At 45.2% G+C, this 19,455-nt stretch overlaps 1 protein-coding gene across 1 annotated transcript in view; it reads right to left on the bottom strand.

Annotated features, from left to right (window-relative positions):
• Window positions 1-19,455, bottom strand: part of DNAH8 (dynein axonemal heavy chain 8) — a 1,666,792-nt gene that overhangs the window by 1,236,694 nt on the left and 410,643 nt on the right. The window contains 1 exon segment of the mRNA XM_033937418.1: window positions 8,782-8,895. Within this exon segment, the coding sequence (XP_033793309.1) occupies window positions 8,782-8,895 (114 nt within the window).

Raw genomic sequence — 19,455 nt, forward strand, 5'->3', positions numbered from 1 at the left:
AAACACAAGTATTTAAAATTTTTTCCAAAGTTTATTTTTAAAAAATGTTTATCCCACGCCAAGAGTCATAGCCTTCTGTGTATCTTATAATCTAAAAGCCAAATATTAGCTTTACATAAATCAATCTATATATATATAAAATCGGAGGTATGTTTTTGTGTATGTGTGCATGTGCCGCGATCACGCAAAAACGGCTTGACCGATTTGAACGAAACTTGGTATGCAGATCCCTCACTACCTGGGATGATATGTTCTGTGGGTCTCGCGGCCCACCTGCACACGTGGGCGGAGCTACAAACAGAAAATCAGATTTCACCCATTCATGTCAATGGAAAAAAATGTAAAAAGCTGCCAACGCAAAAACGGCTTGCCTGATTTGAACGAAACTTGGTATGCAGATCCCTCACTACCTGGGGTGATATGTTCTGGGGGTCTCGCGGCCCACCTGCACACGTGGGCGGAGCTACAAACAGAAAATCTGATTTCACCCATTCAAGTCAATGGAAAAAATGTAAAAAGCTGTGGGACCGATTTGAACGAAACTTGGTATGCAGATCCCTCACTACCTGGGGTGATATGTTCTGGGGGTCTCGCGGCCCACCTGCACATGTGGGCGGAGCTACAAACAGAAAATCATATTTCACCCATTCAAGTCAATGCAAAAAATGTAAAAAGCTGTGAGACAGATTTGAACGCAAATTGGTATGCAGATCCCTCACTACCTGGGGTGATATGTTCTGGGAGTCTTGCGGCCGACCTGCACACGTGGGCGGAGCTACAAACAGAAAATCAGATTTCACCCATTCACGTCAATGGAAAAAATGTAAAAAGCTGTGGGACCGATTTGAACGAAACTTGGTATGCAGATCCCTCACTACCTGGGGTGATATGTTCTGGGGGTCTCGCTGCCCACCTGCACACGTGGGCAGAGCTACAAACAGAAAATCAGATTTCACCCATTCATGTCAATGGAAAAAATGTAAAAAGCTGTGGGACCGATTTGAACGAAACTTGGTATGCAGATCCCTCACTACCTGGGGTGATATGTTCTGGGGGTCTCGCGGCCCACCTGCACACATGGGCGAAGCTACAAACAGAAAATCAGATTTCACCCATTCAACTCAATGGGAACAATGTAAAAAGCTGTGGGACCGATTTGAACGAAACTTGATATGCGGATCCCTCACTACCTGGGGTGATATGTTCTGGGGGTCTCGCGGCCCACCTGCACACGTGGGCGGAGCTACAAACATAAAATCATATTTCACCCATTCATGTCAATGGAAAAAATGTAAAAAGCTGTGGGGTCTCCAGTTATTTTACTTAGCAACCTTGAACCACCAAAACTTTGCAATGGCACAAGGCTTTGTGTAAAGAGGTTACTGTCCAATGTAATTGAAGTGACTATCTTAACCAGAAAGGGACAAGGTGAAACCGTATTTATCCCACGGATACCACTTATTCCAACAGATCTTTCTTTTCAGTTTAAGAGATTGCAAATTCCAGTGAGACTTGCATTCTCTATCACAATCAACAAATCACAAGGACAGACTATTACATACTGTGGAGTGGATTTAAGATCCCCCTGTTTTTCCCATGGACAACTCTGTTGCTTGCTCAAGGGTGGGTTCACCCAAGAATGTATATGTTCTTGCTCCTGGAGGTGAAACTAAAAATGTTGTTTCTAATCAAGTTTTGTGTTAGTTGTATTGTATTCATTTTGTCAAATATTTCACATTATAATTTGAATATTGTACTTTTTATAAAGCTGTAAAAAAATAATTTCATTCACCACTATAAAGTATCTTTTTTTGAATCCATTTACAGTGTTATTGCTATAATTAAATACCTGTGCATCGCTGGGGCATCAGCTAGTATAAAATAAAATAAATAAAAGTAAACAAACAATCTAAATTAAATTAGTTTAAAAAGTACAAAATAGTTTCTAATGTCATCAAGGTTCTCTCTACATCAGAACCCAGTTTCATAAAAGTAGGTTTTAAGTCTGGATTTGAACACCACTATGAATATATCTCCTCTGTTTGCCTCAGTTTTCAGGGATAGAATCCTCAGGCTCTTTTATCCCTAATTTATGCCTGATGGATACCAGAAGAGCGCCCTTGTGCCACATGCCGTGCAGCACATGATGGGGACGGTATCTTTGGGCATATGTCTAGTAGTGCCATAGAAATAATCAGTAGCCTCCCCTCAGATCTCTTGGGCTGAGGAGACGTTGAAAGACCAGTCTACTGGGAGAAAATATCTTCCAGAGCCTCAGAATAGCAGCTTACCTAAGCGTAGGAATCCCACATGTGAGAATATTATTCCTGCTTGTACTCAGAGAAAGCAGAGTTATCTGTAGCAGAGTTCTCCAAGGACAGCAGATATATATTCTCACATGTGGGTGATGCAATACACAAACCCAGTATAAACACTACCAAGTGCATTGACACTACATTTTTTAAAGCAGTGCCTGTACCACAAGCAGGATGGTGCATTCCCACCCAACATTGGCTTGTGGGACCATCTGTTCAGTAACAAAGCTAAGAAACCAATTAGGGGAGGTGATAGGTTATGAGAATATATACCTGTTCTCCTCAGAGAACACCTGCTACAGGAAAGTATCTTTGCTTTCTCTGAGGACAAGCAGGTATAATAACATGTGGGACGCAGAAGCTGCCAGGATCACGACTCTGAAGAAAACCAATTGATATATAAACAAAAGCCTGATGAAACCTAAGAAGATTAGAAGAAAACTGGTGTCTAGGAACTAAAAAGATTTTATAGAACTGTTTGCCCAAACTAACTTCTCTTAAACAGTAGTAAGAGGTGAAAGTATGAATTGAGGACCAAGTGGCCATTTTCCAGATGTCTTCAGTAGCTATAGCTGTAAAAAGTCACAAAATCATAAAAAGTCCTGACTAGGATCACAGTTTTGGCATCTGGGGTTACCTTCCTCAGGGGACTACCGTAATAGCACTGAATGAAATAAAATAAAAAGCAACATTGAAATAAATAAGCAATAATGTAAATGTAACATTAAAATGAATAAACAATAATATAAATACAAAATAAAGTGAACCGCAGGTACATAAAATATATCCTATATAATAAAAGACTAAGCGCACATGCGCACTTAGGATTTCGTGTTGCCTGCCGCTGTGGTGTGTGATCCGTGGCAGCCAACCCAGCGGCAGGGAACATTCTGGCCACTCCCCTCCTCCCGCCCTCACTCACCCTGGAAGCCAGGCAAGCTCTCTCCCTGCCCGCGTCCTCAGCAGGGAACACATCTCGGCCCTCACTCGCCGCCGTCGCTGCTGCTGCTGATCCTCCTGTAAAGAGCAGCCTGCGATGGTGGCCGGCTTTAGCGAACCTCGCAGGCCGCTCTCCAACTCGGTAGCACGTTCCCTCTGACGCGATCCTGTGCGTCGGAGGGAACATGCTACTGAGGCTGGAGCGCGGCCTGCGAGGTTCGCTAAAGCCGGCCACCATCGCAGGCTGCTCTTTACAGGAGGATCAGCAGCATGAGAGGAGCCGCCGCCGGCACTTTTAAAGCTTAAAACAAAAACCTTCGGCCGCAGCAGGCCAGCCCGCGGGAAGGGAAGGGGGAGGGGCAGAACAGAGCAGGCCAGATCGCAGGGAGGGGCCAAACGGAGCAGGACAGCTCAGGTAAGAGAAGGGAATTGCTTCACAGGGACTTGGAGGGGAAGGGAAATATCACTGCTGCTTCTGCAAAGGAAAGTGGGGGGGGGAGAGAAGGGAATGGGGGGTGGGAGAAAATGCTGCTACTACTTCACAGGGACCTGGAGGGGAAAGGAAATACCGCTGCTGCTTCTGCAAAGGAAAGTGGGGGGGGGAGAAAAGGGAATGGGGGGTGGGAGAAAATGCTGCTACTACTTCACAGGGACCTGGAGGGGAAAGGAAATACCGCTGCTGCTTCTGCAAAGGAAAGTGAGGGGGGGAGAGAAGGGAATGGAGGGGTGGGGGAAAATGCTGCTACTACTTCACAGGGATCTGGAGGGGAAGGGAAATATCACTGCTGCTTCTGCAAAGGAAAGTGGAGGGGAGAGAAGGGAATGGGGGGTGGGGGAAAATGCTGCTACTACTTCACAGGGAGGAGGGGAAGGGAAATATCACTGCTGCTTCTGCAAAGGAAAGTGGGGGGGAGAGAAGGGAATGGGGGGTGGAGGAAAATGCTGCTACTACTTCACAGGGAGGAGGGGAAGGGAAATATCACTGCTGCTTCTGCAAAGGAAAGTGGGGGGGAGAGAAGGGAATGGGGGGGGTGGGGGAAAATGCTGCTACTACTTCACAGGGACCTGGAGGGGAAGGGAAATACCGCTGCTGCTTCTGCAAAGGAAAGTGAGGGGGGGAGAGAAGGGAATGGGGGGTGGGGGAAAATGCTGCTACTACTTCACAGGGATCTGGAGGGGAAGGGAAATATCACTGCTGCTTCTGCAAAGGAAAGTGGGGGGGGTAGAGAAGGGAATGGGGGTGGGGGGAAATGCTGCTACTACTTCACAGGGACCTGGAGGGGAAGGGAAATACCGCTGCTGCTTCTGCAAAGGAAAGTGTGTGTGTGGGGGGGGAGAGAGAGACAGAAAGAAAGACAGACAGGGGACCAGAGAGACAGACAGAAAGAAAGAAAGACAGACAGACAAAGGGTGCCAGGGAGAGAGAGAGAAAAATAGCAGGAGGGAGAGAGACAGAATTAAAGGAAGAAAGAGACAGGATCAGGGAGAGAAACATAAATAAATAAAGAAAGACAGACAGGCATATATTCTAGCACCCGTTAATGTAACGGGCTTAAACACTAGTCCATATATATTACATAAAATGAATAAACCTCCTTATGCTATATTGTAGCAATAAAGAGCAAATGTAATCTATAAGAAAGAACATCGGAAATGCTTATATGTAAAATATAATGAAGCATGGAAATAAAATAAAACATGCAATGATGAAACAGATAGTCTAAATGGATCACCATGTGGTATACATGTAAAAAAAACATCAACTTTAAAAGCATAAGAAAACATCAAAATCTATTACTAGAACACTTATAATGGGTACCATGATGCAGACATATAAATTCCATGATACAGAAAAAAAATATACAAAGAGTCACGCACGTCAAAGTACATCAGCAGAGATAGTAATAATAAAGTGGTATCAAATGGACAGGTCAGTTCTAGATAAAAGATAATGTCAGTAAAGGTAAACTACACGTTAAGAAAAGATCTGAGAATCTCGGAGAGAGCGAGATCAGAAGGCTTTGAGCATGCGCAAATGCTCAAAGCCCAGTCCAGCCCGGCACAGGGAAGAAGAAGGATCTCCCTCGCACCGCACAGCCCAGCCCAGCCCAGCCCAACGAGGGAGGATCTTCGGGCACTGGCACTGGCACGTCCTGTGCATTGGTGCTGGTGCCCAATCGGGTAAGAGATGTTTTGCGGTGCTGGGGGGGATGTAGGATCGTGGGGGAGGGGGGTGACGCGAGCGGGGGGGAGGATGCCGGTTGGCAGGGGAGATGCTGGATCGCAATGAAAAAAAAAGTTTTAAAACGCGCTCACACGTATAACGCGCACGGTTATGCATGGTTTGTAAAATCATGTATAACGCGCGCGTTATATGCGTGAAAATACGGTACTGGGAGTAAAATTCCTTGTTCTGTTGAGCCAAAGGAACTGGCTCGAGAGCTCGGAGCTACAACAAGGCCTGAGCTTCATGAAGAAGAAATGCGGTCTGGGAGGGATTGGAAGGATACTCTCTTGGAGGATGTTCTGGAGAACTTGATGGAATTGAAGAGAGTATCCCTCCTGTACGATGAAAAGGACCCAGAGGTCGATGGTAATAGTCGTCCATCGATGGTAAAAAATTTTGGAGACCTCCGATAGGGGGAAAAACGGGGAAGGGCAGAACGACTGACCTTATGCTCTCGAGAAGACAGTCAAAAAGGCTGAGTAGCCTTAGGCACAGCAGGTGTTGAGGCTTCTGCTGCCTCTGCGGATGCTGCCTCTTGACAGGCAGACGAGTGACAGGAGCCTGTTTGGGTGGAAAACGCCGTTGGTAAATCAGAGGCGGGCGAGAAGGATGGGAAGGAGCTGGCTTAGGCTTAGGACGGAGAATAGATTGAAAGGATTTCTCATGGTCTGAAAGCTTCTTGGTCGCTGCCTCAATGGACTCATCAAAGAGGTCAGTGCCAGCACAAGGGACATTAGCCAGCCGGTCCTGAAGATTTGGGTCCATGTCGATGGTCCTGAGCCACACCAGGCATCGCATGGCCACCGAAAAAGCAGTAGCCCGAGCCGACAGCTCAAAGGCATCATATGAGGACTGAAGTAATTACAGCCGAAGTTGGGACAATGAGGCCAGAACCTCCTGGAACTCAAATTGCGCCCGAGGATCCAAGTAGGTCATGAACTTCGGAAGGAGGGACAGAAAAAACTCAAAATATGTAATGAAATGGAAATTATAATTGAGGACTCTGAAGATCATCATTGAGTTCTGGTAAATTTGACGCCCAAATCTGTCCATTGTCTTGCCCTCTCTGCCCGGTGGAACAGCGGCATATACTTGAGAGGGGTGAGACCGCTTTAATGAAGATTCCACCAGAAGGGATTGATGGGATAGTTGAGCCCCATCAAACCCCTTATGATGAACCGTACGGTATCTGGAATCCAATTTTCCTGGGACAGCTGGGATGGAATAGGGAGTCTCCAGACAGCGGACAAAGGTTTGATCCAGTAGCTTTTGGAGAGGAAGCTTGAGGGATTCAGCAGGAGGTTGAGGAAGATGCATGGTCTCGAGATACTCCTTTGAAAATTTGGACTCAATGTCCAGTTGGATGTCCAAATCAGCTGCGATCTGGCGAAGAAAAGAAGAGAAAGACAGCTGGTACGCCAGAGCCGGGCCTCAAGAGGGACTCGAGGACGTCGAGGCTTTTGGATCCAATGAGGACGGGGATCTCGATGGGAAAAAAGACCCCATGGTGTCCTCGAGAGCCAGCAGCGGAGGAGGCGAAGTAGCCAGTGAGGAATACTGAAGAAAAGGCTGCTTCCGATGAGGCGAAGCATGTCTGGAGGAGTGCCTCGAAGAATGTCTCGATCGATGATGTGAGCTGTGTCTTGAAGCAGGCCTCGACAAACGAGGCGAGTGTGTCTTCGCTGAAGCCCCTAGAGAGTGGATGGGGCTGGAAGCGGTGAATCAAAGCAGTGGTGGTTACTTGGAAGCACCACGAAGCACTCGCAAAGACTCGAGTCCTTGCATCGAGTGAATAGGTTAAAATGGAGGCACTCGCAAAGACTCTGCTCCTTGCATCGAGTGAATCGGTTCCAATGGAGGCATGGGCAAAGACTCTGCTCCTTGCGATGCATGCATCGATGCCAGACCAGCCACTCGCAGAAACTCTGCTCCCTGTAGAGAGTGTGCGTACGGCTGAGGCACAGGAGGCGGCTCGACCTCGCGGGAGACCTCCGCATGCCCAGGCTGGAGTTGAGAGAGAAGCTTCGGCCCCATGGTGGTAAAGAGTTGAATGAATTGCTTCTCAAGTAAGGTCTGGAACAAAGCCAGCAAGGATGGATCTGCGTCACCAATGGGACCACCCGCACGAGCTTCGTGCTCCCTTGAGGCAGTGTGAGAGTGCTTGGACTTAGAAGCCTTTGGCACTTTGAGCACTACCTGTGGAATGGGCTGCTGCGCTATCTAACCTGAAGAGACAGAAGAAGGCACCGCAGCCGGCGTTGAAGGCTGAGCTGGTACAAACGAAGCAGGTTTGATGAGGCTCGGAGCAGTAGATGTGGAAGACTGGAGAGCCTCGGATGAGGTTGATGGTGAAGCACCCTTCGATGACGGAAGCTCCATCGAAGACTCCATGCTGTAAAGCTGCTCCCACAAGAGGCAACGGCGCTTGCAGGCACGGGCTGTGAGTGTTGAACAAGGCCGGCATGATTTTGGGATGTGTTGAGGCCCAAGACACCGAAGACAGCGTCGATGAGGGTCCGTCAGTGAAATTGCGCGCTGGCACTTGGAACACTTTTTAAAACCGGTCACAGGCTGGGACATAGGCCGAAATAGCTCCGCCGCAAGATCGAAGCCGCGGGGCTGCGGCCACGTGGCCTGCCCGGTCGAACGGATGGAAGAAATTTTTTTTAAAAAAAAACAAGAAAGCACGACGAAAATCAACGATTCTGAGAAAAAGAACCCAAAACCGCGGACTTAAGAAGGCGCAAGTGAAAAAACTTCACGAATAGAGTCGAAGACGGACTTCTCGGCTCCACGGAAAAGTAAGAACTGAGGAGACGTGCCCTACGCTGGGCGGGAAGGCACTCGCGCATGCGCGGTGCGGGCGACTCGAAACTTCGAGTTTCTTCAAGTAAGACTGCTTGTGAGGCGTCCGCATCGGGGCTCCGTTGGATCACGTCACCCACTTGTGAGAATACCTGCCTACTTGTCCTGGGTAATTATTCTTACAGTGCAAGTTTTCTAGTACAAGTTTTATCCTAATTGTCACACAAAGTCAGTTTACAGGTTGGGTTGGCCATAGTTACAGTGCAAGATTTTACAATACAAGATTTTCTTATGTGACACATACTGGGATGTTATATATAAAACTTCGATGACTGGAATATTCTTTGTTACTTTTTGATTGGATTGGCTATGGCTTTATGTATTGCTTTGGTTTTCATGATGTGTGGTGTTTCTTTGTCATCAATAAAATTAATTGTTTGAATTAAAATTCTGCACTGTGATTCACGCACCTCACTCAGAAACATACATACTTACTAAGTCAAAGGAATATAGTGGCTGACAAACTTTTTCAAGTGTGTATAAAAATTTGACATTATCCTTTGATTCATTTGCGGCATCTGTTATTCTTCCATCTATTTCTTTCCACATCTGTAAAAAAAAAAAAATGTATGAGATATTTGTTTTCTGATTTTTGGGTGTTGTACACTGTTGGTTATTGAAGATTTGTTTTGTTTAATGCTTTGTTAATTTAACCCAATCCTCTCAACTCTGTTTTTATTTTCTGTAACAAAATAATATTCCATAAGTATATTTTTGTAGGAAGTTGATTCAAAATTATACTTTTAACTTCACATAGAACACTTCCTAACTATCAGGGGCATTTTCAAAACACTAAAACATCCAAAAAATGGCATAAATCGGCACTTGGACATCTCTCACCAAAACGTCCAAGTGCCAATTTTCAAAACCATTTTCTGAACATCTTGTTAGGCATCCTAGCCACTGTGCATCCAAAACTAAAGGGGGTATATTGGAGGTATGTTCTGAGCTGGCTTTGGGAGGGCTTTGACTTGGACATCTTGTGGTAGTAATCAAACCTTTCCCAAGACGTCCTGGATGGAACTTGCATATTCTGAGCTAGACCTGTTTTTAAAAGCATCTAAATCCCAAAAAGATACCCAAACTGACCAAATGACTGCTGGAGGGATTAAGTTATGACCCTAACCCACTGTTCATGAGGCCCTCTCACCCCCCCAAAATCTAAGACAGTACATACCTGTCTTTAAACGAGCAGCACCTAGTATAGAGTATCACACAGGTGTCTTAAGTAACCTATTGAGTGAACCAGTGAGCCATAGAGAGGAGGACCCAGGTCTTTAAGCTACTCTAACCACTTAAGGTTGAAAGTGTGAACCCACCAAAATCTTACTATACTGCCATATAGGTGCCACTTGCAGCCATAAGTGGTGCAGTGGTTAAAGCTACAGCCTCAGCACCCTGAGGTTGTGGGTTCAAACCCCCGCTGCTCCTTGTGATCCTGGGCAAGTCACTTAATCCCCCCATTGCCCCAGATACATTAGACAGATTGTGAGTCCACCGGGACAGACAGGGAAAACTACTTGAGTACCTGAATAAATGCATGTAAACCGTTCTGAGCTCCCCTAGGAGAATGGTATAGAGAATTGAATAAATAAATAACATAAGAACATAAGCGGTGCCTCCACTGGGTGAGACCTGAGGTCCATCGTGCCCAGCAGTCCGCTCACGCGGTGGCCCAACAGGTCCAGGACCTGTGTAGCAATCCTCTATCTATACCCCTCTATCCCCTTTTCCAACATAAAATTGTCCAATCCCTTCTTGAGCCCCAATACCTTACTCTGTCCTATCTCACCCTCTGGAAGCACATTTCAAGTGTCCACCACACGTTGGATGAAGAAAAACTTCCTAGCATTTGTTTTGAATCTGTCCCCTTTCAACTTTTCCAAATGCCCTCTTCTTCTTGTAGTTTTCGAAAGATTGAAGAATCTGTCCCTCTCCACTTTCTCTATGCCCTTCATAATCCTGTAAGTCTCTATCATATCCCCTCTAAGTCTCCTTTTCTCCAGGGAAAAGAGCCCCAGTTTCTCCAATCTCTCAGCGTATGAAAGGTTTTCCAGCAGGGTTGCTGCAAAAGACCGACGCCGAACTCCTCCATTTTGATCGGGAACCAGCCCTAGAGAGGCACGCAAGCACCGCGCTGCCCCTCCCCCAAACCAGCGGGGTTGCTGCAAAAGACCGACGCCGAACTCCTCCATTTTGATCGGGAACCAGCCCTAGAGAGGCACGCGAACACTGCGCTTCCCCTCCCCTGAACCAGCGGGGTTGCTGCAAAAGACCGACACCGAACTCCTCCATTTTGATTGGGAACCAGCCCTAGAGCGGCACGCGAGCACTGCGCTGCCCCTCCCCTGAACCAGCGGGGTTGCTGCAAAAGACTGACACTTCAACGGCGCGCCACCATTTGGCACGTGGCTAAGGCACACAGCAAAGGCGCGTGCGCCTTAGCACGCGCCTTTGCGAAGCGTCCTGGTGAAGTGTCCTCAAGTACTACCGACGGTCAGCCAAGTTTCCGACTGTCAGTCAGCTAAGTTTCCTTTTCAAGGCCCAGCCATATCCAAGTTTTAACTGCCAGCTCTTCCATACGTTTATATCTGTTAAGAGTTTAATTAAGCGCTAGAAGCATAAATAACCATTAGAGACATAATTAACTATCAGAGGCAAACCTAACTGTTACGCTGCACGAATAATTGCTATATACATGCGCAATTTTAATCGCGAATAACTGCTAGCCATATTCTTAACTATCAGAGACTGTTAATTGCATGTACAATCGCTAGTCACATGTACAACTGTTAATTGCTTGAACTGTTAGACACATGTACAACCGTTAACTGCATGAACAACTGTTAGTCGCATGTATAACTATTAGACATTAAAGTAACTGTTATACGTACATGTAATTGTTGACGCATGAACAACTAATTAGTCGCATATGTTAGTCGCATGTATTAATTGCATCTGATCAACAGCACAAGTCAACTGCATGTGACATATTAATCAGTTGTAGGAATAACTATTAGAAGCATGGGCAGTAATTAGTTGCCTCTACCTGGTCCTCCTAAGATCTACTTCCACCTAGATCAGCCAGCTAGGACACCCTGAACACTGTCTCCTCCCAGGTCACAATAATTTATTAAAAAAAAAAAATTATAATATCAATAATCCAGTACCATACCCCTCTATCAACCAAATATTCACAAATCAAGAATTCTAGGAAAACAAAAAACTTCCCCTGCTTCAAGACCCCAGGAATATTCTATCTACCCCACAATCATGAATCTCCTACTAATCCTATTGATCTACCTAATAAGCGGTAACATCAAAGACGTTCACTCTCTCTACACACAATTACAATCCATTCAATACCCAGTTCTATCCTTCCGCCACATCACTAACCTGCAAGAAAATACCATAAATCATATTAATGTTATTGCAAATAAAAACAGACACCACTGTACACTTAAAAAAAGAACAAGGGAAATAAAAAACATCAAAACCACTAACTCAACCGTAACTGCCGCAACCACCTCCATCCCATGAGCATATCTAAATACCAGATCTGTTATGAACAAGGCATTCCTCATAAACAACTGGATCACCAGCAAACAATTAGCCTGCCTCTTTCTAACTGAAACTTGGTTGCTGTCCAAAGATGACCCTATTATATCCGATCTCCTACCAGACAATTTCAAAATCCTTACGTCAAACCACATAGGCAAAAAAGGAGGAGGATTAACTATAATCCTTAAAGAAGGATTCGAGTTCGAACTTCTGGATTCTAAAATGACCGACAACCTAGAAATCCTAGCCTGTAAAATCAATAATACCCAGCTAAAAGAATCCTTAGCCTGCATACTATTCTACATCCCGCCTAAAAGCTGGCCCAAAGCCAAAGAAGACTTCTACGAATTTATCCTGCACAATTCTATTAGCCTCAATTACAACATCATCACAGGGGACATAAATTTACACCTAGACGAAGAGAACAACACAGATACAAAAGAACTTAAAAACTTCCTAACTCTACTCAACTATAACATCCCCGCACCCACACAAACTCACGAAAAGGGTCATCATTTAGATCTGGTTACCATGTCCAAAAAAGATAACCTTGACCCAATTATCTCTCTGACTGAAGGCACCTGGCATCACGACATCTGGTCCGACCACTTCACCTATTATTTTAAGCTGATTTGGTCACACCGAAAATCTAAAACACGTCCAATAATAAAAAAAGAACATCAAACAAGAGGTTATATTAATCCAGAAAAATACTGGTCAGAATATGAACCGCACACAGTAATAGAGGAAGGAATAGATTTCTGGGAACACTGGAACACAACCAGCACATCCATCCTAGACAAAATCGCCCCCATACATAAAAGCAAAAGCAATACAAACAAATACAACAAATGGTTCGACACTGAACTACTAAAAACAAAACAAATAGCTAGGCGACTAGAAAGAATTTGGACTAAAACAGGAGAACTGATAGACCACAACAATTGGAGAGCCTACATAAAAACTTACAAACAACTGATAAAAGACAAACGCAAAGCGTTCTACTCCACCAAAATTAACATATCCTGCATAGGCTCACAAGGAACCAAGACAAAAGAATTATTCAACATAGTCACAAACCTATTTGACACCACCCGCCACAATACAAAGTTACCCACTGCAAAAAACCTAGCTCTATATTTTGATTCCAAAATTAAAAACCTAAAAAATAACTGTACAAGCAACAACGATGTAACAATCATCCCCAGTAACCACCAAATAGCTAACTCACACGACAATGAAATACTTACAGACATGATCTGGAGTTCCTTTCTAGATCCAGAATGGAATACCTACACCAAACTATACAACAAATACTCTAAATCTCACTGCATCCTAGATATTTGCCCCCCAGAGATTATGAAAGCAGCACCTCCAGAATTCAAAATATCACTATTACATTACCTAGCCGACAACCTAAAAAATGGGACTTTCCTCACAAACAATGGCCACATAATAATAACCCCCATCCCAAAAAATAGAAAAGAATCCTCAGCGCTTATAACCAACTACAGACCTATAGCATCCATCTCATTCATTGTAAAAATCATGGAAGGATTAGTTCACACCCAACTGATGGACTACCTTAATCAATTCTCCCTCCTGCACGATACTCAATCCGGCTTTAGAACATAAGACCCCAGTTCAGCACGGAGACAGTAATCGCTGCCATCTTAGACTATCTGCGCCTATTATTTAGCAAGGGCCTCAACGCCCTGATCATGCAATTCGACATGAGCTCTGCATTCGACCTGGTAGACCATGAGAAAATGAAGCAATGCTTAGACGCCATTGGCATCAGAGCTGAGATAATGAACTGGTTTTGCGGCTTCCTCACATCCCGCTCCTACCAGGTACGCTTTAACAACGACCTGGAGCAACTCATCCGGAGTGCCACAAGGATCACCGCTTTCCCCACTGCTTTTCAATATCTACATGTCTTCATTAGGTGTAAAACTAACCCAACTAGGAATAAAACTATTCAGCTACGCAGACGACTTTACAATCATTATCCCATTCACCCACTCTATCTCAGAAACCATTCCCAATGCAACCGCTGCCATAAATGAGATGGAACAATGGATGACTGATTTCAAGCTCAAACTCAACCCAGAAAAAAACAAAATTATTTGTTGCCTCCCCTCACGCGCTTGACAATAAAACCCCATTATGCATCAATAAACTCAACTACCCTATCCAGCCCACCATGAAGATATTAGGTGTCACTCTAGACCAATGTCTAACAATGAAGGAACAAGTGGACTCCCTATTCAAAAAGGGTTTTCTTACTCTCTGGAAACTCAGAACCATTAAATCATACTTCGATACGTCAACATTCCGACTCCTAGTACAATCTCTCATACTGAGTCAGCTCGACTACTGCAACATCGCCTATCTAGCAATCTCACAAAAGAATATGAGATGTCTCCAAATAATGCAAAATGCTGCGGTCAGATTTATCTTCGGGCTGAAGAAATTCGACCACGTGACACCTTACTATCGACAGCTGCACCGGCTGCCAACAGAAGCCCGAGTAAGGTTTAAATTTGCCTGCCTCTGCTTCAAAGTACTATACGGCCTTACCCCCAAGTACATAACCGACCTTTTCTCCTTTTCTAATAACAAACATAAGAGAAACACACACTCAAAATTCATTTCCCTTCCAGTTAGAGGTTGCAAAATGAAAAAACACCACGAACACCTTCTCTCCCAGCAAGCAGCCTTATGGGGCAAAGACTTAGACCAACTGCTTTCGCCCACTACTTACGGGGAATTTAGGAAACGCCTAAAAACATACCTATTCCAGAAATACCTAAACAATTGACCCGTTCTCCCCTCTCTCTCCCCCATCAATTATCCCCCTGATTTTGCATCACTGTGATATATATAATCTGTTATCTTCATCTAATCGCAATTTTACGTTGCTTAAAATGTACATCTTATATTTTGATCAGCAAATTGTATTCTATACTATTGCCTTCTTAAGGTCTCTGCTCTCTTTATTCCCTCTGAATATCTGCAAATTGTATTTCGCTGAATGACCAGCACCCTTGACTGTAAACCGTCTAGAAGTCGCAAGATTAGCGGTATAGAAGAATAAAGTTATTATTATTATTATCAAACGTGTCGCTCTCCTCTGAACCCTCTCGAGTATTGCCATATCCTTCTTAAGGTAAGGCGACCAATATTGGATTCCAGATGCGGACACACCATCGCCCAGTACAACAGATGGAGTGGAACACAGTATGTATAGTAGGTTTGGGGGGAGTTTTGGAGGGCTCACCATAGAAGGGGGCTATGGTAAGATATACTTCTGGCACCCTTTATGTGAAGTGCACAGCAGTGCCCTCTAAGGTGCCCCACTGTTCTATTGGCATATCTATGTGGCCAGTCTATTACAATGTTGGCCCCTCCTACATCCAAAAGGTCTGGATTAGGACGTTTTCAACTTGGAGTTTTTGTAGTTAAAAATGGCAAATAAAGTTGGACATCCTAAGGTTGAACATTCTGGTGGCCAAGACATCTAAGTGATCGATTTAAAAAAAAAAAAAAAAAAAAAGGTATGTCAAGCGGTTTTGCCGTTTCGAAAATAACTATTTCTCCACCTCCAACTTTGGATTTGTTGCAAAAACGTACAAAGTTAGACTTAGACATCCTATCAAATGTTGTCACCATTGAATTTTAGAACATTTTTAGATTATATGGGAAAGGCAAACCTCACCCTGAGAATGCTCATGAGATATGTAGCTTCCAGAAGCGACCAAAGGCTTATATATAGCTATTAAGGTGAGTTCTGCACCCTATATTATTTGCTCTAATAGATACTGTGGATGAAACATATTCAATTGTGTTTTTTTATTTCTTGCCGTATTCACCTCCCCAGTGAATCCCAGGGGAGGGGAAGGCCAGCCATTTTGAAGAGGCAGGACAGCTGGCCAGAGAGAGAAGGCATCCCTCTGGCCAGCCATTGTAAACAAGGTAACGGGGGAGGGGCAGAGGCTCGGAGGCATGGGGGGGTGGGGGTGTCGGGGGGTTGCATGGGCAGTGGGAGGGAGTGGGATTCTCTCCCGCTGTTTGGGGGTTGCTTGATGGCAGCAAAATTTTCTGACAGGTCTGAGCTGTCAAGCCTTACTTTCCTGTTAGTGCCTGAGCCAATCGGCATTCAGAAAGTAAGGCAACGACAGCGCAGACCTGTCTGCAAATTTTGGCTGCAAATGTGAATCACTCAGTGATTATAGAGAATTGCTCAGAGTGTTTGTTTTAATATTAAAGACCTCGTTGTACTATATTTACATGACAGTATCAGAGATTGCTAGAAAACTTGGAAAAGACTATGGTAAGCCGTTTTAATAATCCGCCACTAAAATACATGCATACTAAACCGGCTGAAACTGATTTAGTGAGCACATTAAAGGCACATTTTAGCTTTGAGAATCTGTCCTTATGTCCATTAACCAGCCATCCCCTAACCAGATAGGACAGAGTTAGGGTAGAGCATCAACTTGGTTCATAGTCAAAAACGCGTAGGACAATCGAGCACCGACAATACAGAGCAGACAATCGCGTGCAGGCATCAGCATGCCAGGCTTAAACTTAATTTTAAGTGCTCCGAGTGGGGATTTGGGGAGGGAACCCCCGCAGTTAAGTTAGTACTGTTTGTGCTGCCGTTGCGTGGGGGTGTTGCGTGGGGATGGGTGTTGCATGGGGATGTCCAACCACTTACTTTAGGAGCAGCTCCCCTGCCATCGGGTGCTGCTCCTCTCTTCAGCCCTGCGACTCGGGCCGCGTGGGAGCCCTGCTCCGCCCCCTGAAACCCAGCGACTTCAACCACTTACTTTAGGAGCAGCTCCCCTGCCATCGGGTGCTGCTCCGCTCTTCAGCCCTGCGACTCAGGCCGCGTGGGAGCCCTGCTCCGCCACCCGTATCCCCAGGGTTTATTCCCTAAACTCCAAACCCACAAAAAAAAAAAAAAAAAATTTATCCCAGACCCCAGGATACACTCCTGAATTATTCTTCTTCTGCACCGCTTGTTGTTTTTTTTTTAAACTCCATTTTAACCAAGACCCACGTCAAACTGTATCGCTCTATTAACAATTGTTCTAAGTCCCAACCTGTCCAGTATCACACCAGAATCTGCTGGATGCAAATCCCTTCTTCAGTCTCAGTTCCTCTCCCATTGCTATCAGCCCTCCCGTACTCTCTCTCCCCTACCCTCACTCCCGGCAAATTCTCAGACCAACCTCCTCTCATTGGCCCCCCTTACTCCCACCATGAAGCCATCACTCTGGCCCCTTATTCTCCTTTTCTGCTCTATCACAAACATTTCCCATTCCCAAAAACCTCTCCCCCCAAACTCTCCCAATGCTACTTTCACTAACAACATCTGCCCTGGCCTCAGAATCCCCGCGCTAGCACTCACCAGATCCCATCATTTCAAAAAGCACCGAGGAGTCAACCTCACCTCCTTAAAGCCTGTTCTCCCAGCAAACCTACCCAACCTTAGCTCAGACTCCCTCACCCCAGTCCCTACTCTCTATTGTAACGCCAGATCCGTCAGAAATAAGACCCAAATAGTAAAAGATTTACTCGAAGATTTTGATCCGGGTTTTCTGTGCATCACTGAATCATGGATTGAAAAAGATGACTTATTCACTCAATATGAACTCTGTCCCCCAGGCTACCATGGTCTTTTCTCTCCCAGAATAAAGCGGAAAGGAGGTGGTCTGGCCCTCCTCTACAAATCATTCTTTAACGTTGAGCACCTCGAAAAGGGCAGCCACCCTTCCTTAGAATTCATGCTAGCTTCAATAAATGATGAACTTCATCCCCACCCATTAGGCATCCTGCTACTTTACCGCCCACCCACCCCCTGGAATAAATCCTCTGAATCTGTCCATGAGATCATAACAAGGGCCTATCTAAAATTCCAAAGACTACTGATCATTGGTGACATAAACCTTCACCTAGATGACAACACCAACAAGGACACAACAATGATTTCAAAGACTTCCTCATTTCCTTAGGCTTCACTGCTCCACTGCCCACCCCTACTCACGAAAAGGGGCACTCCATTGACATCATCAGCTTTCTTGACCTGACTGAGCACAAAACCTCCACTGATGAGACCCATTGGGAACATGTCCCCTGGTCTGATTACCTCCTAGGCTCGTTCTGCCTCCCTATCTTCATGTCAGACCTTGGTACCCCAACCCGTGCCACATACTCTATCACCTACCGCAAAAAAATCACAAGTGAACTATCTGGTCCCAGTTTCTCAACAATCTCCCTCCTCTTCCCAATCACACGGACCCAGACTCAATCTAGCACAACTGGGTGACTCTTTCCGAAACCACGTACCGTGCCCTTGCCCCTCTAGCCACTAAACCCATCTCCTATTCCCATAAGGCTCCCTGGTATCTCCCATACCACAGGGAATTAAAACAGAAATGTCGGGCCATGGAACGAAAATGGAAAAAATTGAAATCCCCTTCAGATAGACAATCCTGGAGAGAAAACATCAAATTCTGCAACTCCGTACTAAAAAAAAGCTAGGAAGAATTTCTATGGAGATAAAATCTCCAGGTCAAAAAACCAAAACAGTACACTGTTCCACATCTGGTGAAACCTAACTTCTAAAAACGTCTCCTCCCCCTCCCCCTCCCTCCCATCTCCAAATGACCTAGCCAAATTCTTTAACGAGAAGATCACTACCATAAAGAGTTCGTTCCCCCCAGCTATCTCATACAACTCTCTACCTCCGAATGACTCCGACCCTATCCCCGCTGACAGGTCATGGACTACTTTTGAACCGGTATCCAAAACCCAGATCTCTAAACTTTGCCTCAAACTTAAATCCTGCAAGTGCATCTTAGACCCTTTCCCATCTTAACTTTACGAAAACATCCCTGCGCAGGCCATCTCTTCCCTTACCAACCTTATAAATAAAGTTTTACTATCGGGCCTGTTCTCCACAGAAATGGGACACATTGCCTTATCCCCTCTCCTGAAAAAAGCCGATCTCGACCCTTCTTTGCCATCGAGCTACCGCCCCATAGCAAACATTCCTCTTTTAACAAAACTACTAGAGACCATAGTCGCTACTCAGCTTTCCTCTTACCTAGAAAGATTCTCCATTCTCCAATATTACCAATACGGATTTAGACCCAAATTCAGCACCGAGTCCCTCCTAGTCTCCTTAATTTCAAAGGTTCAACAACTACACGCTCGAAACAAATTTGCTGTTCTTCTACAGTTCGATCTCTCCGCGGCTTTTGACGTCGTGCACCATGACATATTAATCTACCAACTTTCTGAGATAGGAATAGACTCCTTTGTCCTAAAGTGGTTCTCAAACTTCCTTCGTGCGCGCTCCTACATTGTCAACACAAACGGCTCCAAATCCGCTCCATGGACACCATCCTGTGGTGTCCCACAGGGCTCCCCCCTGTCCCCTATTCTCTTCAACATGTACATGACCTTCCTGAAGCTCCTCAAATTATCCCCCCTTGAAACAATATACACATACGCAGACGATATACTTATCCTCCT

Source organism: Geotrypetes seraphini, chromosome 3, assembly GCF_902459505.1.
Source record: "Geotrypetes seraphini chromosome 3, aGeoSer1.1, whole genome shotgun sequence".
Classification (NCBI taxonomy): domain Eukaryota; kingdom Metazoa; phylum Chordata; class Amphibia; order Gymnophiona; family Dermophiidae; genus Geotrypetes; species Geotrypetes seraphini.